Source organism: Nothoprocta perdicaria, unplaced genomic scaffold, assembly GCF_003342845.1.
Source record: "Nothoprocta perdicaria isolate Ctin4 unplaced genomic scaffold, notPer1 scaffold_4, whole genome shotgun sequence".
Classification (NCBI taxonomy): domain Eukaryota; kingdom Metazoa; phylum Chordata; class Aves; order Tinamiformes; family Tinamidae; genus Nothoprocta; species Nothoprocta perdicaria.
In genome coordinates this window covers 6,920,830-6,946,641 of record NW_020455643.1, presented here as the reverse complement: position 1 = coordinate 6,946,641, position 25,812 = coordinate 6,920,830, and the positions used below count along the sequence as shown (strand labels likewise).

The following is a 25,812-nucleotide window of genomic DNA, read 5'->3' as shown; positions in this document are numbered from 1 at the left end:
CCCCATACCCTTAAGTAGCTGCAGGTGACTAAATGTCTTAATTAACAACTGTTAACGTCTTCAAAACAGCTGCAGAAGATGCAAAAGGAAAAAGTAAACCTGCAGAACCAGCTGACTGACACGGAAGAGCGCACAGCAGCGATGACGTCTCACTTAAAAAACGTGAGGCAGGAGTTCAGCTTCACGCAGGTAAAGTGCCCATCAAGTACGTGCATCTTAGCAGCCGCACTGGCGACACGAGGTTCTTCTGTGGCTTATGTCCCCATGTGTTTTGGCACTTGCATTAGAGATTTGTCAGGCCCATCCTCTAGGACTTGCACAGGAAGCGTATGTTAAATCATGTGTCTTGGTGACAATATTTGGTCGTTGAAAAAGCCCACTCATGATGCATTTTACAAATCTCCATGAAAAATTGTCATAGATAATATGAAAAGATGTAGTCCAGGTGATGGAAAAAGAAAAAGAAAAAAGAGATGGTTTTTGGACTTGACAACGAAAGGAGAKGCTCAAGTTGTTAAGAGACCTCCAGTTGGACTCTGAGCCCCTTGGGGCTGGAATGAGTGCTTAAACTTCCCAAAACTGCCAAGTCAGGTAGAATCCAGAACTGCCACATCAGTTATTACAGTATCCCATGGGAAAAAAGCAGCACGAGCCATTCTCTGTGTAGGAGAAGCTTCTAGTAAAATAACAGATTAATTGTTATAAGGATCTCTCAAATCACTTTTCTCAGGAAGATTAGATGATACAGAGATGTTGYCCTAGGCCAGCCTGGTGCACAGCTCAAAACAATAAAATCACTTCTCTTGATTTGCCTCCCAAATGTGACATAAATCCCTCCYGGGTTAAGAGACCGAAATTTCAACACTAAAGTTACTCAAAAAATTTCTATATTTAAATGAAAATCAGGCTATTTCTGATTGGTTGTATATAAAATGCCTTTTTTTTTTTTTTTTTTTTTTTTTTTTTCTGGAGTTAAAGGTCTATAAATGTAAAATGCTGAATTGTATTATTCTCTAGTCTCTTTACAAAGCCAGAGCAAATGAAATTGTAACTGAACAACACTTCAAAGCCCTTGCTGAGAGAGAATGTGGACGTCTCAAAAGTGAGATTAAACGACTGGAAGATGAAATAGTTTTCTTAAGAGAAAAGAAAAACAGTCAAGAAGTAAGATTTGAACATTTTTAAGAGAACTTCTATATTGCAGTTAATTTTCATGACTTTTTTGCACTCGTGCTTGCAGAAGTCAAGAAGATGTTTTATATGTAAAACCTATAAATTTAAAGTGATCTAGATGTACTTTTCATGGTATGCACAGAATGACATTGAGTAACTCCTTATGCAGACTGGACAAGACTTAGGAAATACTAACTAGATGTTGAAAGACATTTCTTTCAGCATTAGACAACATTACCAYGTTCAAGAACTCAGTGTGATGTATATTGATATGGACAGATAGATAGATATCACTCTCAAAGCCATGGAGGTGGGCTAACAAGCGAGGTACTGTTAATGCCAGATGTTAACTCTGACAATATGATCACTGTAAACTTCARTTCTCACAGAAGCTTGAACTGCTCGTTTCAGTTAATATTCACAGAATTTATTGGACATCTGACATTTATTTCAAATTTTATTAGAATAATATAAGCAAAACCACCAAGAAGCTGGAAGACTTAAGACAACAGCTGAACTGTGATGAGGAAGTTTTGGAGAGTTGGATAAAGGAATCAAATCGTAAAGATAATGATGCTATGACAATTCAGAAGTATGCACAACGAGATGAGGAGAAACTAGGAGTAAGTAGATCCAACAGTAATTTGGTAGAAACAAAAGCAAAGACCTATTTTTAGCACCTAAAGACTTGGTTATATTTTCAAGGCAAGTAAGACTGACAAGATTTTGTAAAACAGCGCGTTTAACATATGATGGTTTCCACTTGGCACAACAGCGGAATTCTTTAGCAGGCTCATTTTAAAGGCCAGAGAGATTCAATTTTACAAGGCTAGAAGGCATTAATTTCCTTATTCTCCTAGATAAAATTTAAGTTTTACTTTTACCTAGATAAGAAAGTGTAATAGTAATTTCTCATGGTCATTAGAAAACTGTGCCACCAGTTACCAACACAACTTCGCAACGAAATAAGTGTGGAGTTTGCTTTAAAAACTGATGCCGGATATGAATAGACAACATAATTTTCCTATTTGAATTGAATTTATTAATATTTCTGATAAAGGCTATTTGAGTAAAACTGTCTAGAGTCATGAGAGGCAGTATAAATAGATGCTGCAGGCACAAGTTCAGATTTCATAAGGATTGTAGCTGTGGCAGAACTTCAAAAAYGTCTGACCTTACATATTCATTATTAAATACATTATCCTTTCATATCATCTCATTTCAGGCACTAACGCTCCAAGTAGAAAAGCTGACCATGCAAGCAAATCAGAAACACAGAGCTCTTGATAATGAGCTTACAGAAACCATAACAGCTCAGGTTTGTGCTTAAAGTTCTTGAAGATTTATTGTTTTTTTTTTTTTTTTAATTTTTATTTTTAAATCAAGAATCATAGCAGTCCTTCCTTTTAAACAGATAGAGCTTGACAAGACAGCTGAAGATTTTCGCAGAGTTCATCGGGAAAGGCAAGAAGTCATCAGGCAGTGGGAGAATGCCATCGAACAGATGCAAAGAAGAGATCAACAGATTGATCACTGTGCTATGGTAAAATTTTGTCGTGACTCATCTGTATATCTGGCTACATAYATATAAAATTGGCTGGAATTTGCCACTCTCCCATGTAGAACAGTTTTGGATGTACAGTGTGGTGGTGGTTTTGTGGTGACTTCCTGTATTCTGTATTAAGTTGTATCAGAGTCCAGGTATTACAGAAAGATATGCAAAGGCAGTACATTGTTTTGGTGAAGTTGATAGACATTAATTATATTTATTATGAAAGGAGTCTCTCTCACTAAGTAATGGTGCTGTGCTTGATATTATAAAACATTTGATTTTCAGTCTCAGGGCCATCAGAAGATGCAAAGCATGCAAGTCTTAGAGCTGCTTTTTCTCTAATCTAAGCAGTAATAAGATAGAGTGTTTCTCAGTGCATGAGTACAGAAATACCACATGGAGAGATTTTGTGTTTGGGTGGTGATTAAAAAAAAAAAAAAAAACATCACTACCACTTATGTCACAATTTTGACAAATAATCATATAAAAATAACTAACTAGATCCTGCAGATCCAGAGAGGTAACAGCACTCCTGAACTTGAACAATGTGACAAGTAGGCCGCCTCATGCAAATGGCAGTCTTAAGAGTAGTCTATCTGTTAATACAAGGCATCTTAACTAACACAAGCAAGTCTAAAATGTTTTTATTCTGCTAGTTAATAACAGAGATAAAACAGGAGATGCGAGAAAAAGAGACTGTCCTCAAAGAGAAGACCTCCTTTTTGATCAATGAAACTGTTAATAATGTRGAATATGAAAAGGCCATTTCTTCTGCTGAGCGGGAAGCAACTAGCCTCCGAAACGAGTATCAAAGCCAGGAGACTTACAGAGTTCAGCTGCAGGATGAGGTAATGATGACCAAATAGTTCAGAGAAACAGACTGAAAAAGTCTCTAACTACAGAGAGGAAATATTGAAATAAAAACTTACTAGGAGCATAGCATAAAACCAAAGTCTCTTCCTTGCAATCTGCTTTTAATTATTGRAATCTGAATCAGGAACCCAATCCCTTCACTGTTGGGAGTGAACAAGAGCAGAAGCAGAGCCACTGGGATGACCTTGTATTCTCAATTGCATTGGTACAAGATAGGTAAATTTTCTCTTGATTTCTATGCTATTCATTCAATACTTCAGAAGGTGTGCCTTGCTATCAGCATGTGTAGCCTGCAGGATTGTATGATGACGAGAGAAATTTCTTCTGGATTCCAAATTACTGTTACCCTATGCTTTGAAAAGTAACTCTTGATAGTCCTTGTAGTAATGTTAAAATTAGTGGGGAAACAAAAAACAAGAGAGGAAAAACCCCCACAAACTTCCACATAGGTAATTTAAGTCTCCAGGGTCTGCTAAGAAGGGATACATTTGTATTACTTTTCTGTTAAAGGGAAAACAGTAACACTGGCAAGGCTCTGTGACTCAAATATCTCTGTGCATCTATTGTGACACTAAAATTGGATAACTTCTCTGTAGTAGCTGGTTCAGAAGCTGATATCCTAATTAAATTATCCATATTCTACACAACTAAAAATATCCCCTTCAGTCAGAGGTTCCAATGCAGGGAAAAATGGCTTTGGAGGCTGGATTCCTCCAGCAGCTCCCAAGCTGCAGTCTGCTCCATTACCCTACACTTCATGCAGACTTCAGGGTTCATGGGATTGGCAGATTTTTCTCTCTTAAGCTGTGAGCTCCTTAAAGATCTCCAAAAATTAATGCCATGTAATGTGCTYGAGAATAGTGTCCCATTGTTGGGTGCCAGAGTCTCTGGGGGATATAACTGAGGAACAGAAAGCATCTGAGACTTCCCTTTCACTCTGAATCAGTGAGAAACCTGCTATATACTTTTGAACAGGTTACAAGGTTTCTCTTAAAGGCAATTACACTGTTAAGTGATACCATGAAGATTAATGAGCTACTTCTACATTACMATATTCCTATCCTATTTATACTCAAGGAAGTTAAGACTAGCAATGGTGATTAGATATATAAGAATACCCCTGGTTACAAAGAACCTCACATTAAAATTGGATACGCTCTATAAAAGCCTGGTTCCACTCATAGAGATGCTATTGGACAAGGGTTGTGGCCTCCAGCTACTTCATAATTCATCCTGTAACCTTCATAACTATGAATGCCAGTTACTGACTCTATGAGCTGTGSTGATGTAAATCAGAACAGAATTTGCAGCACTTTTCATTTAGAAAACTGTTACTTTTCAATAAACAGAACTTATAATTTTAAGGAGCCTGAGATGTACTAAAGTCAAAATGKAGCAAACAAACTCTTATTTAATTTATTAGCTGAACACCCTGAAATGCACTGTGGCAAGAACTACTTCTGATCTAGAATCTTCAAGGATACAAGCATCCAATCTGAAAAAGGAAATTCAGAATAAACTATCCAGGTAAGAAACAGACCTTTAGAAACATGGTTTGTAAGATGTATTCAGATCCCTGATGGAACAAAAACCTTCAATAATGGTTTTTTTAAGGCATTCAATTTTCWGTCTGTTTTACTTGCTGCGTAGATTCTGGGCCTGTGCAACTTAAATACTCCAAGTAATCCTYGTTTTTAAAGCAGATGTAAAATCTGAAGAAATCCTTGGTTATCATACATTCAAGTTTAGCGACTTTTTAATGCAACCGCTCAACTAGATATGATATTTAGTTTTMGCAGTGTTGTATGTGCAACTTTTAGTTTAACTTAATACATCATGGAACTGTTTTAGATTAGCCTCTCTTAACGAGCAAAATGCAAGTCTTTCCAATAAACTGAAGCTTGTGACTGAGAAAACACTGACGTCAGAGGAGAAAGCTTTRAGAATGGAAGAAATACTAAAGGAAGAAGAGAAAATTGTCAAGGTAAAATGTTTTAAATAGTTTCTGCAAGTGAGGATTCATTTGAACTTTGCAACTTCTATATTAAACAWGTGCTTATTTATGGATTGGAATCGAATATAGATATTAATATGACAATTAGCCACTTCAACTCAAGGTTTTTGAAGGGTAGACAGAATATCATTACTTGAATCATAACAAGTCACATAATAGCAAGGTATGATCCAAGTTTATAAAAAAAATTTGTCTAACCTTGTATTTTGAAGACCTATGAAATTCCACATTACTACTAGTGCTCATTTTTAAATCTCCCTATATATGATTAACGAAGGCAAATAATTTCTTAGAATGCCTTGTTTAATCATTAATTTGTCATTAGGAAAAAGAAACAGAAATGAAGCATTTGAAAGACCTACATTTCAAGAAAACCCAGGAGTTAAATGAAGAGAAGGAGAAGGAGAAGAGTGTGGTGGCAGAAATCGAGGGAAGTCGGACAGCACTTAAAAATCTTAACAGTCGTCTGCGTAAACTTGATGCAGACGCATTAAGACAACAGGAAATAATGTATAAACAGGTAAAATGTTAACAAGCCCTCCCTTTGTTATTCCCTCAAAGTAACAATAATATGAAATAGCTTGAGTTCTTTTATTCCTATTAACATATTACTCTCAGAAATTCTGTGCCATGTTAATTTGAAGGCTGCATTTCTGTCTCTAGATGTATGAATAAAGCTGAAATAACTGAAAGTTGCTCTATATCACCCATGTTATGTGCTTGTACATTTCATTATTTTTGGATCTTTCCCTTCTGCACTAATTTCTCAAATCAATTCTTTACTTTGATCCCTCTGAACCACAGACACCTCAGGGTAAATTTTTAAAGAGATACAAGAGGTACATGCCAAAATCCTGTTATTTACTAATTGGATTTTGTGCATATTTCCTATGCACCACTTTGAAAATCTGCCCTTTTCTATCAACATCTGCTAGTAAGACCAACATGGCAACTCCACTGTAAGCCTCCCTACAGCAGACTTTGCTGGGTGTGCTTTGTTATTCACACAAGATTACTTCTGAACCATCACTGCACATCAGTCATCTAAGAACATTTTTGCTATGTTTGACATTAATGAAGTTTAAAAGCCACAGATTATTATAAAACACTAGTTTAATTAGATGATTGTCCTAAAGCCAACATCWAGTTCCAAGTCTGTATCTCATGTTAGCTTAATGGAAGGCTGAAATTGCTTATCTTAGACTCTAATTTATTCTTTTAAATTATTTCAACAGGATTTTTATATTCAGCAAGTTGAGAGACGGCTGTCACGGTTAGAAGGGGAGGTTAATGTGGATGAAAAGCAAGTTCTGGAAGCAAAAGTGGCTGAACTTAAGAAAACCTTAGAAGAAAAGAAAAATACATATAATATTTTACATGGACAACACAAGAAACTTCAGGTAACTTCCTAGAGCATCAGTCTTTTTCCTGCAATGGAATTAAGTGAATTAAGTAAATTTCTTATTAATAATTTGGTACTGGTTTTAAATATATGTAAGCCAACTTYGTATCTCATATTTTCCCTGTACCTTCCAGGAAGTTCATAATTCCTAAGATGCATTCCTAAGATGTATTAGCACAAAGACAACAGTTGAAATGTTGGGAACACAAGCTTAATTTCCATTTCAAAACATGATCGACTGCTTGTAAATGTCTGAATTTATTATTAGAATGATAGTCTGAAAGCTACAGATTGTTATTCTTTGACAGTACTCTTTGTTTTTGTGTATTTTTCAAAAAATTGGTACATCTGCATTTAGTTTTACAAGGTAACATTACTAAATACTACTAAATTGGAGGGACAGTATTTATTAATACTCTTGAGTCATACCAAATTCAGATGGTTTTATGAAGATGAATTAATAACCTATAAGCCAGAGTCTGACATATCAAAGCCCTGTTTTTTTTCTTTTTTTAAACCAAGACCAAAAAATATAACATTAGAATTATTGGCTGAAAGATTCACCCAGTAGCACATGGATACAAGATGATGAGAGTCCTTGGTACCAGGATTTTTAAATATTTCATTTAAAATTACCTAATTTTGGTACAACTTGTACTCAATGAAATGAATTAAATGTAACTTATTTGGAAACAGAATGATCTCCAATTCATCAAGAGAGCAATGGATAAGACAGGAGAAGAAACAAATGATGTGATGATCAAGATCAATGAACTAAATCTTTACAATGAGAAATCAGATCAGGAGTTAAAAAAAGCTAAAGCTACCAAGCAGGTACAGTATTATTTTCCAAATTTCCTTTTTTTTTTTTTTTTTTTTTTTTTTGGAATGGACAACGTGTCAAGGCTGTTGTCAGTCTCCTGCAGAGCAACACAAGGAACCCTACTAGTTTATAGCTCGCACCTTCCTTTGCAAACTTGGATTTGGGTCACTTTCATAGCTATTATGTTAACAGGCGCATTAAACAGCTCACATTGACTTAAATGTTTCTTCTTCTAGCCAGCATGTCTTCTCCCAGGATTAGATTTTCATTCTCAATCTGTGATGCTAATCATTTTCTTATTRAATTTTGAGATTTTTCAGGAGACAGTTTGATCCATCAGCCCTGCTGCAACTTGCTACACTTGCTCCCCACAGCCATTTCTCCCTAACGTGGAAGATTTTTTTAGGGGGTGAAATTCAGGTGAACATAGGAAGGAAGGCGATAGCATGAGAAAAATCAGAGTATGAAAATAATTGGGCTACGTAAGAGGAGATTTTCTGGTTTTCATGCTTCAAAGTGCTCATGTGCTAGCGAGATTCATAAATGACTGCATTTCATGTGCTTCAATATACATGAAGTTGCTCATAATACATCATAATTTACAGACATACAGAACCTAGAATATTTTCCAAGAGAGCTGTACTGYTTCAAAAAACATGTAACAGCTTGAGATCGTTCCTTGCAAGATCTGCTTCTTTGCTTTAAAAATCTTTATTATCTCTCACTTCATAATACCAAATTAAAAGAAAGTTGCACGTGAAAATGCCTAGTGACTCCATTGCTCAGTCTCAACTACTGCTTCCAAAGAATTTCTAGAAAGCCATTCAGGAAGCAACTTAACCATACAGCACTCRCCATGTAAACTGTTAGCAAAGGAGAAATTAAGAACATTCTTAAATGCAGAGCAGAATGAGTCCTACAGAGGTATATACAGAGGGCACAAAAATGGATGCTTTGTATTTTAACTGATTTATAAATATCTAAATAAAAGGAAACTTTCTTATTCCGAGCTTTTTTTTGACATTTGTTAGGAGATGATGGTTGAAGAAAATCTCTTAAAACTAGAACTGAAACGTCTTCAAGATACTCTGTCTAATAAGGCAGAGAAAGTTCTCACACTGGAAAAAGAAAAACTGAAGTTAAAGACAGCAATAGCAGAAAGAACGGAAGAAATTAAGATTCACAAGGCAATGATGGATTCTCAGATAAAACTTGTGGATCAGGAACGTCAACGTGTAAGGTATCTCATTCATAGCAACTTAAGAACCACAATACAACTTAAAACATATGTTCCCAAAAGATCTTTCCCTAAAACTCCTAGGTTCCTAGGTAATCAGTCTCCAGGTGCTTTTTTTTTTTTTTTTTTTTTTTTTTTTTTTTTTTTTATATCTTCTGCATAATAAAATGGTACCTTGTATTTTTCCCTATTCTTAAATTGTTTTTATTACATTTAACATTTTTGGGCCATTAAAGTTTCAACTGAAGTCAACTGAAACTTATATTAAAAATTTCTACCTCTAACATGGGAACTTCCTCGCAGAGGAATAAGCATTTGATTCTCTTCCACCAATGGAGAAACTGAGAATGAAGTAAATCTTGCTCAAAATCATACACTGAAGAAGCATATTGTTTTGGCTAGCCTTTCTTGGAAAACAAGAAACAAGGCTTGGCTTTCAGCCTTGCACAATATCTCAGTCCCTGCTGTCCAGTGTCAGGGGTGTACAAGAGTTTACTGTTTAACCTGCTAGTAAAGATGCTCTCTAGCATTGAAGGGAAACTTCAGCTGCATGTGCTGCTACTTTAACTTTACAATGTCAGACAAAAGCTTTGTAAATTAAAGCTTACACGTGCCATCGTGCACTTTTCAAAATAAAGAGGAACTTAAAGGAATTAGGGCTCTGACAAGCTACTTTAAAAAGTTACTTTTGAAGAGGATTTATTCAAAAGTACTTGGTAAAACTGTGAGTTTGGCTCACCTGTAAGATTTTTTTTCCCCTTAATAGACAAGTTCTTCACTATCTGTCCTGTATGACAAAATTCTTAAGCCTCCTACAGCACATACTTGTCTCACTTTTGCCTACCTATTATGATATAAAAAACACTGTATAAAGCAGCCACCCTTAAAGAAACTTTTCYTTTCTGTAATACACAACACATCCATTAATCTTCAGCTCTGCACTCCCACTATTGTTAGTGGTTAAATCCAGCCAAAATCCAAACATTCAGCTGCTGAGTTGCTGAAATGGGGCAGGCTTTTTATTCACTCCTCGCTAACCACACCCCACACAATAGGAAATTAGAGTGATTTAGTGTTACTAAAGCTTAACTGCTCACTGAGTGTGCAGACTTTTTTTCTTTTTTTTTTTCCTCCCCTCTGATAATTACACACCTAATTGGTACTTCCATGTAATTTGATTTGGGGTTGTTGCCTGCTGTTGCTTACACTCATCCAGCAGTGGCAATATTAAAGTAGTATCAGCAGGGGGCAGTTTGTGCAGCTGTAGGATTAAAATGCCAAACCTTTAAATATTTTCTGAGAGCTGTGACACAGCCTCCCATGATGCAGTGATCTGGAATATGACAGTAAATTTGACTCATTTTAGAAATGAAAAAGAACTGTGGACAGCCAGAAAGAGAGGAAAACAAACAAAAAAAGGACTGTGGCTAAGGGAGCAACAAAAGCCAGTATCAAGTCAACTACTGCCATACCTACCTTCTAATACATAGACAGAACGCTCGGGTAATTTAACGAGTAATTTAAACTGCTATAGCAAAAAGGGCCTGCAATATAATACAAGACTTTCTCCACCCATTTATTCTTCCTTAAAATAAATTAGTGCTGAACTCCAAGACCGCCTGAACAAAATCGATAAACTGCGAAGCAGGTATGAAATTCTTACTGTTGTCATGATGCCACCTGAAGGAGAAGAGGAGAAAACTCAGGCCTACTATGTAATTAAGGTATTGTATTAGCTTTATAATTTATGGCAGAAGTAGTAGAGTATTAAGCTATAGATTTCCCTGGGCTCCACTGCAGTAACTAAGACAAGCTCTTATCTACTATTTGCTTTCAGTCTTATTGTTTTATGTTATCTGACATTGTTGTTTATTTAAATAGYACAGGGATTTCAAATTAATTGCTGTGGTCAGTCCTGTTATAAGCAGAGTTCTAATTTGGTGCAGTTTGAAAATCTTACTGCAGTACTCATTAATTTTTTATGTAGTCACACAAAATACTACTAGCTCACTGGTAATCCATCCATGTGTGAAAATCAGTTTATCACYGTGTTTGATACAATCTTAATTTCTTTTAGCCTTCAGGGAATGTTATTTTGAGGTATTTATTTTACCATATCACTTTTTCATGCTCACACTAACTTACTCTTCATCTTTGCACACTTYCACCTTTCACAAAAAACTATATCCACAATACAAGAGCTGATTCTAGAATATCCACAAGTTGTCTGATTTGCTTCTAAATTAAATCAACAACAGACCCTCAATATAGCCCTATGGTCCCTGTGCGTGTACCCCCAACAATGGTGAGGTGCTGCTACAATATTACATTTCTGAGCAGCAGAAGAACCTTTGAAGGAAGCTTTCCCAGTACCGTGTTTCATCTGGCCAGGTCTTCCTACAGGACAACTATTCTAAGTTGCTACTCAGCATGCTACAGGAATTCCATCTAAATGAACATCCACATTCCATTATTTCTTCCAAAATCTCATTCATCTGGAACTATGACACCTTTTTGTACTATTGACATTAAAAGAGCATTTGCGTTTTACTTTGAAAGAAGGAAACCTGTTTGCTAATCCCCAACTGTATAGCTAAGAAGATGAAAAGTGCATAACATCAAAAGGTAATTGTTCAAGTCCACTTAGAAGTTATAAGCTAAATCAGTTACCTTCGCCAGGAAATAAAAGCCCACTTTACTGTATGCATTATCTTCCAAAGCAAGACTGGCTGCATCACTGATATCCTCAGTGTAGCCACTTTACATGGTATTCAGCTTACCAGACACCACATTACCCCTGAAAAGCTTGCAGAAGAGTCTTCGATCGTCGCTTTCCTTGACAAGATGATAGAATCTCATCCCTCTGCATTCCAGTGGGTAAACATAAGGATGATTCCTTCAAGGTGAAGGATGGTTATTTAAGAGTTCTCAGAGGTGCTCTGCTACTATTCACATTCCAGCGTCTCACCCTTTCCCTGTAGCTTGTCACTGGCTGCCTCTGGCAGGTGATGTGCAGCTGTAGGGAAGCCTCAGGGTCATGGCTTGGCTCTCTCCTCCAGCTCCCCTGGCTGCCTSTGCACAGCACCGCAGCCCTCGTCCCTCTCGTGGGGCGGCAGCTAACCACAAGGCAGGAACTACAAGGGCTACAGAAAATACTTCCCCCTTCTCCAACTGGCTGGGTTTCTCACCAGTCTTATGGATCAGAGTAGCAAAGCTTTCAGTGGATACTTTACAGAAAAAATGAATGGCTTTTAACACTTTCTTGGTGGAATTATGTAATGCACTAACTCAACTCTTACCTGAATTTTGCAATTAAAGGAAACTCAGAGGGTTCAGCCCTCACAGCAGGACAAAACAGAGAACTGTGTTTCGTACATCCTGTGGGTCCTGCTAATCAGGACTTTTTAAGCTTTGGTCGACATCAAGGCAGATGCTTGGTTATAACAAAATGCACATGAAAACTTAAATAGCTTCAGTTACTGTAAATAACTACTCTTTCCAGTTACCTAGTATACAAAATCTCAGAGTGACCACATGGATAAGCCCCCATATCTACCCAGGATTTTAACTCCTAAATATTGCTGGTATTTTTTTCCCCCTTATAATTAACTTAATGTTTTTATCAACCATTTCAGTCACCTGAAATACCAGTTTTCCTTTCAGGCTGCACAGGAAAAGGAAACACTTCAGCGTGAAGGTGATCATTTAGATGCAAAGATCTGCAAAGCTGAAAAAGAAATTGTAGCTCTGGAAAACACTCTGCGTGTACTTAATAACTGCAACAGCAATTACCGAAATTCTTTCAAGGAAGTTACTGAGACAAGTATGTAAAATGTAAAATGGAAACTGGTATTTTATGTGCAACCTATGGATGATGGTATAAAACTGGTATAGATTGGGGAAATTCAATGAGGGGAATGAATCAGGCAGAGACTAAACTGACAGTAGCAAAAGGGAGTGTATTTTGCACACTGCTATGGCTCATTCAGCAAGGCAGAGTAGAATAACTAAGCATAGAAAAAGGGTCAGCAAGACAGAACTAACGTTCATATTCTATCATCTGATTAATGTAAACATCTCTAAGCATGTGTAAATATTGTAAAAAGTCCTAAGTAAGGAGGAGGGAAAGCATCCAAGTTATATAGCATTACTGGAAGGAAAAAAAAAAAAAAAAAGAAAAAAAAGAAAGAAATTGGTGCTGGGAGAAAGACTGCCCAGCTAAGCGCATAGCTCTAACAGGAAAAGCAGGCGCATGGTACTCTGTGCAAAAAGCTCTTCCTTCTCTGCAGGGCTCCACCACACATATCTGCTAACTCAGGTGGCAGCTGGAGCTGCCTTCGACACAAAACTGTCCTTGGAGCAATGATACCCCTGCCCGTGGCAGCTCAGTTACAGCCAGCCCACATATAAGCACTTCAGAGATGAAGCAAACCCCTTAGCTACACTATCGCTGTCCGACTTTTATATAGGAAGGAGAGAGAAAGCAACTAGGTATCATCAGGGAAAAATGAAGTTTTATTTAAGAGTAAAATGCAGTGGCAGCAATTTTTAAAATACCAAAAAGCCAAATAAAAGGGCTGAGATTTTCTCAGAATTCTCCAAAATATCTTGAGCATTTTTTTAAAATGTTTATGTACTTGCTCTCCACTGGAACAGTCTTTGGCCTTACAGAAAAGAGTCAGCACAAGCAATTAAATAAACTTTACCAAAAAGTTTGATTATTTAACTTCTGTGCCCTCTGCTGGCTCTGGAAGCAGCGGCTCTTAAATCATAATCTTTCATGAAGCCTCTTACTTTTTCATAGTCATTTGGGACAAGTGATACAGTTAAGAAAAAAAAAAAAAAAAGTCCTACACCTTGATATATCTGTAGCAGATAGAAAGGGAGTAGTAGCCATTACTATTTTACATCAAATTATGTTATTCTGTGGATTTATTTGAAACCATGATTTCTTTCAAAAATGCCTTCCTTTTTTTTTTAACATTTTATTTACACAGCTTATAATACAGTATGAGCATTATACTTATTTTAATCAATTGAATCCTTGGTCTATCCATAAATGATGCAGATTAGTACTTTTTGATACAGTTAAAACGTAGCTTACTTTAAAATGAAGATGGAACATCTTAAACTTGAGCTAGGTTGTACACATTGTTTGTTTAGCTTTTATACTGAGTTATTGTTTGGAATAACAGGTGAGGAGTTTAAGGAAAAACTGAACCTAGAAGAGGAAAAAAGAGCTGCTGATGAAAAGTACAGATACAAACGAAAGCAGATCAAAGAACTTCAGGAAAATCTCCAGGTAAAGTACAAGCAGGAGTTCCTGCTGAACAGACAAGGMTATAAATACAAAATATCCCTTAACTCACATCAACCATCTCATGGAAAGAACAGGAAATTCTGCGACCAATCTTTCCCCCATTCTTTTTACATTCTGTACTTTGCAGCAGTGGATGCAGTTTTTAGAAGGCTCTATCTACTGTCAAAGCGATTTGAGGGCTTGTGACTCCTTGAGTCATACTGCACCTTCAGGCTTTTTAGTCACATACAATTCTAAAGCTAAAAATTCCACAGGCACATGGGGAAAACTCTCCTGTGTCCTGGCATCTAGCCACAAAGGTGTTTTAAACTTCCACATACACATTTAACAACAAGAAAGGAGGTAGTTGTAATCCTGTATAGTATAATGTCTAGCATTGCAGGATTAAAACTCACATGTCCCAGATATGTCCCCTTGATTTTCTAGGATGTTATTTTCTGTTTTGCACGTTAAAGGTGCTGCAGCTGCTGCAAATAGTGTTTGTTAGTTTAGCCACAGAAAGATAGCTGAGTTAATGGTTTGAGCACTAATGAAAGGAAAGCATCATCTGCATTCAGTCCCCACATYTAGTTTTTACTCTTGGCTCTTTTTGCCATTAATACACATACAGAGCCCTGAGAGCAAGCAGTGTTAATCTCCAAGGTGGGACATTTTACTTAAAATTTCCTTAGGCTGAAGTAATCAAAAGGCACCTTGTTATGTACCAGAGGTCATTGTTCATTATTTCATAAAGGTAAGCAAACATTCCTATTGCCTGTTCTAAACACAGGACATGCATCTTATTCAAGAAAAAAAAATTTACATCTGAGACTAAGGAACAAGCACACATTTCCATCAGGGACCAAATTCTAGGAAGTTACAAGGTTTTAGGAAGTGCTTTTTTTAATGGAGATCATTTTATTCACTTAAGTTTAARCTATACATCAGTTCCCACAGGAGATGGCAATAAATAACGTAYATGTTATTTTTAGAAGGACAGCTTGCTCTCGTCAGTTAAGCAGCAAAATATTCAGGATTTTACCATGTATATCCCTTGCTGATCCAGCACACAGGCACTTCTGAACACGTACACCTCTAACTTCATTGTCACTACTCTGAAAGGCAAGTTTTTAATAGACGTGGTCTCTCTACCTGGCTATTTATATATTAAATAATCTAAGTTGCATAATTATTAATACTAACTGCATGAGGTACATTTTAAAGCAAGTAGCAGCAGCAAAAGATCCTACCACAAAGTGATATAAAATCTGAAGGGGTATCAGAACAGTTTTATAAATTAAAACCATTTGATATGAATTTGTAGAGCATGGAAAAAGGTCTTGCTGTGATACTGAAGCAGGAAGCCCTTTACCAAGAAGAAATAAAGGAAAAACAAGCTATTGTTTTGCAGCTGAATAAAGACATAGAAGAACAGAAGCCAAAGTTAGAAAGGGTGAGAAAACAGGTTGGTATATCATTAATGACAAACTCTAAATGTACTGTGATAGCAGTATGGTTAAAATCGGAATGTATAATTAGGAGGTTTCTGAAGAAAAACTTCTTTGCAACAGCACATTTTACAATATTTGTTAAAAGTGTTCCAGACTATCCAGAGAAATTCAGTCTCTAAAGAAAACTAAAACAGAAACACAAGAAGAAAAAGACATTGATCTTCGTGAACTGAAAGACTTCAACAGAACCATCGACAAGCTGTTAGCTGATATTCTAGAAGCAAACCCTGATTTAGCTACAGCCTTTCAAATGTACTTTCACCAGGTGAGTTCTCTAGTTGACTGCTGCTAAAATGTTGATTTACAGTTCAGATCTACTGATGAGTGCCTTTCAAACTCAATTGTGTCATAAAGTATATTTATGATAAAAGAAGAAAAAGAATCTGCTTTTAACATCTTAAAATACAAAGGAAAATTGTATATTTTTGTGATATTCTATTACACAATCCTAAAGTCAGAGTGCTTTGTTTGTTTGTTTCAATTTTCTAGTCCAATTTAGAACTTTCTACAATTTCTTCTGCTGGTGGTAGTCACAGTTCTAGTTCACCATCATCACGAAGCTCTCTGGCCTCTAGCAGGTAAGTGCTTCATATGTAAGCTTTTCTTGATAACTGCTCAAAGTATGTACCTAGAATAAGAAACCTTTCCCATATTCAAAGTCCATCCTTACAATATTGCTTTTAGCACATTGAATCAATTATGATCTAACAAGATTCTCATAGGCCTACTATAGAAATCTGTCATTTATCTAAACAGTCTTGCCAAGTAGCTTCATGGTAAATAACACTTAGGAGAAGCTCTGCTTTACAGGCAGGTGCATTCAATATTCTGAATAACAAGCTTTTGTCTTTCAGATCCTCCAGAAGCACAAGTTCAGCTTCTAGTCAGGCTTCAGCACTTAAAATCATAGACCTGAGTTTTTCAGTCAATGCTTCAGCAGGAGAAGCTGCCAGTGGTTCACAACTGCCTAGAAAAAAGTCTTAAATACCTTTTCAAAGCCATAATAAAGGCCTTATACTAGTCAAGGCTTCTAAACTGGTTAAGCTACACCTTAATTTTTTAGCAAGATTTAATAGCAATTAGAATCTTAGTGCCAATTTCTTCCAGAAATATGTTTCACCTTCTTACTAAAGCTTGCAATAAATTACACAGTATCATCATTTTTAAGTGTCCAGGGTTTTTTTTGTTTTGTTTTCCCACAATATCTTTTGATAACAAAGGATTAAAGTCAGAATTATACTTTTCCTATCCAAATTATATACAGCCTATTGCCAAAAAGGTTCTATGTTAGCAATTACTTGAAGAGTTCATTCTAACTCGGGAAAACTTCTTTTACAGCAACCACTGCCTTTAAGCTACTGCAACACAAATCCCTAAAGAAAAAAAGCCCACACTTSAATGCTTCAGGAGAAAAAGCACTGTTTGAGAAGACCCTCCATGTTTATACACTTTACCTAAAGTTATATACATTACCTAAAGAGTGTATTTGACGCATTTAATAATACGTAATACATCTGTCTGTTCACAGACACTGGCAGGTTGAACTTACCTAAAGTAGAAATGCTCCAGAATCCCTCTCTAGAAGGTAGCATAAGCAGTATGTAAATAACYAGTGTACCCATTCAGCAGCAGCAAACACACCAGTGACTTCAAAACAAAAACTAAGACACAAAACTAGTACGATTTAATGATCAAGTAAGCTATATACATTGATGGCACAACAGCTCCATTTAGTTATCCTCTTGGTAGAGCTGGAGGTTAGGTTTAATACAAAAATAGTTAACAGTCAATAGTACCCCTAAGGAAGAAGAAAAACCACCTGTCATTAAAGTGCATATATGATGCGAGTCACACAACTAACTACAGCTTAAGGGCATCAAAAGATTAAAATTTCACCCAGTCATACTAAGAATATTGAACAGGAACATCCCAAGAATACAAGTAACTTTGATTTAAATTAGAATTATTATTTGAGACATCCCTGCATCTCTTTTTCCTCCATACAACCTCTTTACCTTAAAGAATATTTGCCACACATTCTGCACAACAGAACAGATTCTGCTTTATTATCACTTTTCATATGCATTTAAAGGGGATATATTTTTCTTAACACATACCTGAAAAAATGTATTTAATCCAGCATAATACCATTTTCTAGGTATTTTACTGGTTCTTCTGCTTACTTCCTTTTTCCCTCTCAAATTCAGCAATTTGATTGAATATTTTAACTAAGTTCTGGGGCAGGTTTCTTTTAATGCCACTTTCTGATTGTTCTTGACTATTTAGAGTAGCTTCCTCGTCCACTTCCTTTGTTGTGCTACTAGTCTCCTTAGTCTCCTCAGCCTCCTCAGTCTCCTCATCACTTCTTTCTCTATATCCATACCCTCTCCTTTCATCTTTATGGTGACTTAATAGATGTTTATTATTATCATAACTTTTATTGCTGTCACGTARATAAGTGCTAGAATACGATTTGTATTTTCCCACTGACTTGCCAGAATAGTCAGACCCTGCTGGAGATGCATAATATCTGTATTGACCTGAGCCGTATCTTTTAAACGGTTCCCTTCTCCCCTCTAATTCCCTGTCTAATTTCCTAAAATAATGCATCTTAGTTTTATCATCTGTCTTATAACAAAAACCTGATGAACTCCTCCTACTGGAGAAAAATCTGTCTGGTTTATCATATTTTTCATATTTGCTAGTACTTGCCTGAGTTCTGGAGCTACTATAGTAATCTCTTGAATCTTCAGACCTACCTCCAAAAGTGTCTTCATCCTCAGCTGAAGTCCTCGATAGAGAACAGTGTCTTTCTCTCTCTCTTACCTCTGTTTTTGGATACACTAAGCTGTCCTGCCTTTCCAGCAGTTTTTCCACTTCAAACCTTTGGTTAAGAAAGGAAGCAGAGGTATCAGCTGGAGGCGAATACCACTCATCTTTCCTAACCTGATCTTTATAATGTGAAGATCTAGATGAGTGCTTTTTGGAGCTGCGGGAAGACTCGGATTTATTTCGATGCTTTTTCTTGCGTTTTTTGTGACCGGAAGAGGACGACGAGGACGAAGATGATGATGCATCTGATGAAGAGTCACTTGAAGATGAGGAGGAAGAGGATGAGGAAGAGGACGAAGAGGAAGAGGAGGAGGAAGTTGATCTTTTCCTTTTCTTCTTCAACCTAAAAATATAATTAACCTATTAAATAATCTTCAGCATCCAGGAAAGATTATACATTTAAGGCAAAAGTAGACCAGCCTTCTCCAGAGTCTGGCTGCAACTGGACTTGCAAACAAACTGAGTTTGACCTGGCAAGACATAATTTCAAGTACCGTTTATATAAGAAAATTCATACTAAATCCACAGAACACTTCTATTATAAAAGTCATATTTCCCAGTTTATATCCCATTGCATTTTGTAAATATTTGTAGTCAATTTCTCTTCCACATATTTTTCTAGTAGAGGCCATATACCTTAAAGAACACTGCCCAGAAAAATGCTGGAGAAGAAATTTACATTTCTATTTTGCTTACTCTTAGACAATCTGTTCAACAATGATGTGTTCATGGTCTTATCTGTACTTACTGTCATTTCTTCTTTGCATCCATAGGATTAGTTCCATGGTTTTGGGGAAGACAATATAATTATGATTTCAGATGTAGTGACAGAATTCAGTGAATTCCTGATAGTAGAGCTTATTCATGTCACCAATGCAGGTAAAAACAACTGGGCCAAAAAAGCCAGCAGACACTCATTAAATGGTGGTGCCTTGAGCATCATACTTTGGCTGTTTTATAACTCCYATTTAATCTGTGCTTTCATTTATTAGAAATATTAGAAATTAGAATTTCATTTATTAGAAAATTCCAGCATTTGCAATGGGTCCTTTATCTTGAAATAACAGTTTTTATACTTACTGGTTTGGGATGGGTTTGAGGGTTTGGTTTTTTTTTTTTTTTTTTTCCCCTCCTTTCTCCTTATTAAAAATATTCTGGCTCTGGCACAATAGGCTTAAGAATCAGAACACTGAATATTACAAGGTTACCTTTTCTCTTCTTTTAAGAGCTTACGCAATTTTTCTGCACTTGTTTCTACTTTTTTTTCTTTCTCTCTCTCTTCTTTTGCAGCTTGCTTCTCCCTCATTTCCAAAGATTTCTTTTTTGAACCCAAATACAGAAAAAAAAGTCACATTAAAAGTAAAAGCATTACACCGGTATTTTCCCCGAGTCCCCAACCCCATTCAAATGTATAGTTACACCAAAGATATTTTACCAGGATTCCCAGATCAAGAATTAATATTATTCAGGAGTTTGGCATTGGCCGTTGTGATAATCAGGTTCACATTAAGGACCATATTGCAGTTTTTATCCCRTTAAAAGGTTTGACCAGCCATTGCAGTGGTACCCGTGATCCAGCAGACCACAAAGCACGCAGCCCAAAAGGTAGAGATAGCAAATGCAAGAAAAGCAATGTGAGCAATATGAGAAGGGGAAAACAAATAAATAAATAAAAGTTGGGGGGAGAGAAAAAGCGGAAAGGGTTTCAGGGAGGGAAAATGTCATTATTGTAGTGTGCAAATAAAGTATGTTGAAACCCATTTTGAAGTGTAGTCAAATTGGCCACATTTGAATACAAACCATTTTGTATTAATTTCACAGACCAGTTTGATGCATAGTTTACACAAGAAATCATGTTCCAGAAGTTTGTTGGCGATGAGCAGCACCGGATGTCAGATACAGCAACAACGGTCCAATTCGGAAGAAAATGTATGGGAGAAAAACACATAATCAGTATTACAGGAAAACACTTCCAATTATGTTTCAGCCATAAGGCTATGCAAACCAACAAACAATAGTTCAACTGATCATATTTCTTAGCAGCGCAACAATGGCCACTATGCCAGAATAACACTAARCGACAGTAACTTATCTCCCACTTGCTGAGAATATTCATTTGAACCAGTATTTAGAGACTTCCTTCTAAAGCAGTCAGACTTCTTTCTTTATATTGCCATACAGAGAGTATAGTTCACTTTCATTAAGGAAAGAATTAAATGAAGAGAAAGTAAAGAATCACCTGCATGTGCTTACGGAGCTTTGCTAAGGCCTCTTCTGCTTCCTGGAAAGTCTCATCCAGACTTAAGGCTTTTTTATAGTAACTCTCAGCATTTACTAGTTTGTCTTCCTCTTCCAACCTAATATTAAAATTGCAAGTTTTATACACATGTAAGCCACAGAATTTTTCTTTTCTTTCTTGCTCTCTCCAATATCAATTTTATCATCTTAATATACCTCAGTAAAGAAATAAAACAATATTCCCAACAAATTATTTTCTCATAATCATCAGCAAGCATGTTTAGATTTCAGCTCATTTAAAAAAAAATGTCTCTCAACACATCTCTCAAAAGAAATCTGCTCCCTGAATATTAGTTTGAAAGTTTTTTTTACAGTAATTATCAAAAATTTCAGAAAAATAACAATACAACTTAGTTACTTTCTAAAAATAATCTCCTTTAATATTTTCAAATGTTTCATAAACTGTGCATAAGCCTGATATCCTATCGGTGAAATAAACCGCAAGGATTAAATGTTTTGTAAGCATTTTAATTGGGACACAGGAGGAAATGTAAGCCACCTCCACAAGCAGTTTTATTTCCAAAGCAGACTTCATTTTCTACCAAAAACCAAGAAGGAAAGGTGCTGTCCCCTAACAAGCGCTATATAGGCAAAATACTGGAAAAAATCATTAAAAATACAGTTTAAAACTTACTGGCCRCCCCTCTCCACAAGAGTCTGACAGAGGTATTTTCTTGCATTTCTGTGGGTGGGACAGTTTTCTAATGCAATCTCAAAATCATCTATGGCTTTGTTTAGACTTCCTTTTGTTGCATACCTACAAGAAGGGAAGAGTTACAAAGTTGAACAAAGTTTCTCTTTCACGAAACAAAAACACAAACAAGGAAATGAGGATACTTACAAAGCCCCACGGGCTACCAAAGCTTCCACATTCCCTGTGTCTATTTCCAGGGCCTTGTTGTACTCATTCATGGCTTCCACATGGCGCCCATCCTTAAAATAATCAACTCCAGTCTTCACACTGGAGAAAAACATTTAGAAAGCGTTACATACAGTTAGTCCAGGCAGACTGCATACCATTACTAATTTGGAAACCTTAAGCTGAGCTTGTTATATCAATGTCATGTGCATATCACTGCACAGCAACACAATCTGAAGGCGTGAGGCACCTGAGAGCACTTCCTCAGACACTACTACCACACAACACTCTTCATTTACAGCACAGGGCTACTTTCAAGCAGGTCTTCCAGGCTACATCCAGAGTATGTATGTACTAGGGAAAAATGCCTCAGAATATATTTTCTTTTAAGAAATATAATCCGTAAAATAATCTTAGAATAAGCACTGGCAAGAAAATTAAGTTTAACATACCATTTTAAGGCCCAAGATTCAGACTGCCTTTTCCTCAATGCAGGTGCAAAATCTTCTTCATTGAAATTTTTCCTTTAAAAAGCACAAATGAACAAAAAGTCAAGTTGTCCCCATAATCTATAAAATCAGTCTTAAAAGATGTATTTATRCAATGCATTCTTGTTCTCCATCTGGGCATATACTTTTACATTTCCAAAAGGAACTTTCCCAACCCATTCCACAGTTCTGAATTGAATTGATACAGCTGTATCACATTTAATCATAGTTGCATGTGCTTGGGGGCATAACATTTGAGGGCTCATAATATCAATAGCAACAGATTTTTGAAGCTATATTCACTAAAACCTCAGATCTATTAATAAACATTTTGAATAAACATATGCCATAAAATTCATTAGAGTCTAAACAGCTCACATTTCAATCCAAAGATGTTAACAAKATCTACATAACAGTTTCCTGAAGTAATCAGTATCAAATCCAGGTTGTTGCAAAAATCATCTCCTTTTTATAAAACAAAAGAAATTCACATTACATTTCTTACTCTAGAATGGTTAAACTTCAAACATTTACGAACATGRAAGGCTACAGTCATGCAATGAATTAAGTTTTAAGAATCAGATATCTACGAAGTTTTTGAACATAAACTTCCAATCACAAGTCTATGTCAATACATCAGACTAACTTCCTCAAAGCTATAGGATCAGTATAAAAACTCACTTACATTTGAAGACCTCTCATCAAAGATGGTGGGTTTGATTCACTTAATCCTAGTTTTTCTGCTAAATATTCAATCACTGATGGATTAGCAAATCCTGGAGAACGATGCAAAACCTCTTCATATGTCTCTAATGAATTGGCAACTTCCATGCTTCGCCTTAAAGAAAGCACCAATGCTTACAAACACAACCTCATTTCCTGCTGTACACCCAATTTTATGCTTCTGTTGCTTCTGATGCTTCTTTCAGAGCAAGCATGAGTGTAATGACACTTATCACTAGTAAGCAAGCACATCATGTCATGGTATCATCTTGTTCCCTTTCACAAGGTCAGTTTTCTCACTATTTAGCAAACCTTTCACCCTACAATGACGCATTATGAAACTGCAGAAAAACCCACCAGGTGTTAACAGTCATTTTAAGAACTTAACACATCCATATATCTCAAATTCTGATTTAGAGAACACAACCTCACTCTGTTTTTTTGCTACTGCTACGTTTTGGGAAAGATTCTTAAAAAAAAAAAGAAAAAAACACAACTTCAAACATATCCAGAAACACATATGCTAAAGAGATGAAGATGAACATGGTATATTACTATCTAACTACATCACATGTAACCCTAGCAAATTTAAAGGACAGTCTGTCAAAGACACTGTTCAGACACAACAAACACACTAAGTACAGCTGAACAATAAATTCTTACTTGTAATGTAATGGAAAATCATCAGAGGTAATTACTCCGAGTTTTGTACTACAGAGACTGGGCGGAAGAACCGAGCTGTAAAGCGAGATCGTGAGCTTCTGATGGTAACGATCAACATCCTTGACTGCAGCTATGRAAGCAGTGAAAAATAAGACCAAATAGAGGAATTGTCTCCAAAATGAAACAGATATATTCCTGAAACAACTTCTGGGGCTGCTTACCTTTAATAAGGTCTCCAGTCTGATAATATGATAAAGGATCTCCATGGTTGCTTTGAGAAGGCACATCTCTCAACGGACAAAGAGCCTGGAAAAAAGATTACAATAAAAACCACGAGTAGTTATAAAACCAAATAAGCTGCATGATAAAACTTGTCCTCTTTTCGCTTTCCACTCAGGATTCATCTGCACAACAACCTTTAACATGCAAAGTCATCTTAGCATGCATCCATATACAAATTTTTAAATATAGAAGCAGTTTTCCTACCACAGTAAGATAGGCATTATCAACACCTAGACCAATTTCTATCAGTCTTTAGGGTCTAAAGAATTTAAATAAAATCGAGAGTATTTTTCTTCTTCCAAGAAGAAAACAGATGAATATCTATTGAATCGTGGTGTACAACCAAAATCAAGTAATTAAAACACAATAAAACTTGCATGGCTTGGTTCAAATTAAAGTTGACACATCCATACATAGATGAACTTTTCCATGCACAGTTAATACATTTTGAGGAGAGGAAGGGGAAGAACAACAGTGGAAGTGCTGCTGCCTCAGCAGGGCACCATGTTGTCAAATCAAGTCTGCCACAGAGCTCAGTTCTACTTTTATCCCTGCCATTCCATTAAAAGATGCAWGATGCAGCCAATGATTGAAGAAAAACACTCCTGCTCTACGCAAGATACTGTTAATCACAGCCAGCTTACAGTGATTTCTATATCCGAGATCTCCCGAATGATACCGCTTCCCAGGCAAATCAGCACCATGAAAAAGCCAAATTCACGGATTGAAGTGATCCTCCCGATCACAATATCGCCACGTTCGATGTCTCGAAAGAAGAGCTCCCGCCTCTGCTCGCTGGGCACGTCCATGAACCGCTCCAGGGGCGGCATAACGGCGCAGTACTCTGCAAGACACGAGGCACCAACACGTCAGCAGCCCTGTCTGTAACCACCCCGGTGCCTGCACCCTCAGCTGCCCGGCACCCATCCACGCAGGCAGCGCTCGCTGCGAGCGCCTCTACCTTCATTCTCCTCGAGGATGTCGGACATGGGCCCGTTGGTTTGCCACGACTGGGCAAAGAGCAGATCGGCCTTCCTGGCGATGAAGCGCTGGATCTCGGCCTCGGTGCTCGGCCTCTCCTTCCTTGGGGAAGAGGGAGGGTCAGAGCGGCCGCGGCGCCGCGCCCGCCGCCCCGAAGCGCCGCGCGCGCCCCGCCGCCGCGGCCCCTGTCCCCACACTTGGGGTCCCCGTGCCCACACTCGGTGCTCCCGGCCGCCGCGGCCCCCGTACTCACACTCGGTGCGCCCCGCCGCCGCGGCCCCTGTCCCCACACTTGGGGTCCCCGTGCCCACACTCGGTGCTCCCGGCCGCCGCGGCCCCCGTACTCACACTCGGTGCGCCCCGCCGCCGCGGCCCCTGTCCCCACACTTGGGGTCCCCGTGCCCACACTCGGTGCTCCCGGCCGCCGCGGCCCCCGTACTCACACTCGGTGCGCCCCGCCGCCGCGGCCCCGCGGCCCCTCACCAGGCGGGCGGCGAGTGCGGGGCGCCGCGGGGCGGCTCCAGCGCCACGCCGGGCGGCGGCAGCAGCCCGCGGAAGTCGGGGTTGTCGTGCTGCTCGGCGCGCAGCAGCGCCAGCAGCGCGGGGCCGTGGTAGCTCAGCGCCTGCCGCAGCAGCTCCCGGTCCATGGCGCCGCAACGGCCGCCGCAACSGCCGGAACCGGAACGGCCGCGCCGAGGCCGCCGCGCATGGGCCGCGCCGGCGGGGAGGAGCGGCCGCCGAGGGGAGGGCAGCGCAGGGCAGGCTCCCACAGCGCCCTCTGGCGCGGCGGAGGACGCGGTCT

At 37.9% G+C, this 25,812-nt stretch overlaps 2 protein-coding genes across 3 annotated transcripts in view; one reads left to right on the top strand and one right to left on the bottom strand.

Annotated features, from left to right (window-relative positions):
- CCDC39 (coiled-coil domain containing 39) overlaps positions 1 to 16,868 on the top strand; it is a 16,981-nt gene extending 113 nt beyond the window's left edge. Inside the window, exons 2-20 of the mRNA XM_026045233.1 lie at positions 70 to 189; positions 1,018 to 1,164; positions 1,638 to 1,796; positions 2,399 to 2,491; positions 2,588 to 2,716; positions 3,382 to 3,573; positions 5,022 to 5,125; positions 5,450 to 5,582; positions 5,938 to 6,132; positions 6,848 to 7,012; positions 7,711 to 7,848; positions 8,869 to 9,077; positions 10,675 to 10,798; positions 12,738 to 12,897; positions 14,270 to 14,376; positions 15,698 to 15,838; positions 15,970 to 16,149; positions 16,374 to 16,462; positions 16,739 to 16,868. Coding sequence (XP_025901018.1) covers positions 79 to 189; positions 1,018 to 1,164; positions 1,638 to 1,796; positions 2,399 to 2,491; positions 2,588 to 2,716; positions 3,382 to 3,573; positions 5,022 to 5,125; positions 5,450 to 5,582; positions 5,938 to 6,132; positions 6,848 to 7,012; positions 7,711 to 7,848; positions 8,869 to 9,077; positions 10,675 to 10,798; positions 12,738 to 12,897; positions 14,270 to 14,376; positions 15,698 to 15,838; positions 15,970 to 16,149; positions 16,374 to 16,462; positions 16,739 to 16,868 — 2,706 coding nt within the window. The 5' untranslated portion in view covers positions 70 to 78. The remainder of the gene's footprint in view (positions 1 to 69; positions 190 to 1,017; positions 1,165 to 1,637; positions 1,797 to 2,398; positions 2,492 to 2,587; positions 2,717 to 3,381; positions 3,574 to 5,021; positions 5,126 to 5,449; positions 5,583 to 5,937; positions 6,133 to 6,847; positions 7,013 to 7,710; positions 7,849 to 8,868; positions 9,078 to 10,674; positions 10,799 to 12,737; positions 12,898 to 14,269; positions 14,377 to 15,697; positions 15,839 to 15,969; positions 16,150 to 16,373; positions 16,463 to 16,738) is intronic.
- Positions 16,869 to 17,662: 794 nt separating this feature from the next.
- TTC14 (tetratricopeptide repeat domain 14) lies at positions 17,663 to 25,657 on the bottom strand. 2 transcript variants are annotated; one of them, XM_026045127.1, is made up of 12 exons: positions 25,494 to 25,657; positions 24,991 to 25,112; positions 24,674 to 24,873; positions 23,969 to 24,053; positions 23,748 to 23,877; positions 23,047 to 23,199; positions 22,326 to 22,397; positions 21,856 to 21,975; positions 21,649 to 21,771; positions 20,956 to 21,073; positions 19,925 to 20,034; positions 17,663 to 19,059 (listed from the first exon to the last, which is right to left on the bottom strand). In XM_026045127.1, the coding sequence occupies exons 1-12, from the start codon at positions 25,655 to 25,657 to the stop codon at positions 18,048 to 18,050; spliced, it is 2,409 nt and encodes an 802-aa protein (XP_025900912.1). In that variant the 3' UTR covers positions 17,663 to 18,047. The 2 variants fall into 2 exon arrangements, with proteins under 2 accessions (XP_025900912.1, XP_025900913.1); XM_026045128.1 differs by lacking the exons at positions 17,663 to 19,059; positions 19,925 to 20,034 and having other exon boundaries at positions 20,197 to 21,073; positions 24,991 to 25,134; positions 25,510 to 25,657.
- Positions 25,658 to 25,812: the final 155 nt, after the last annotated feature.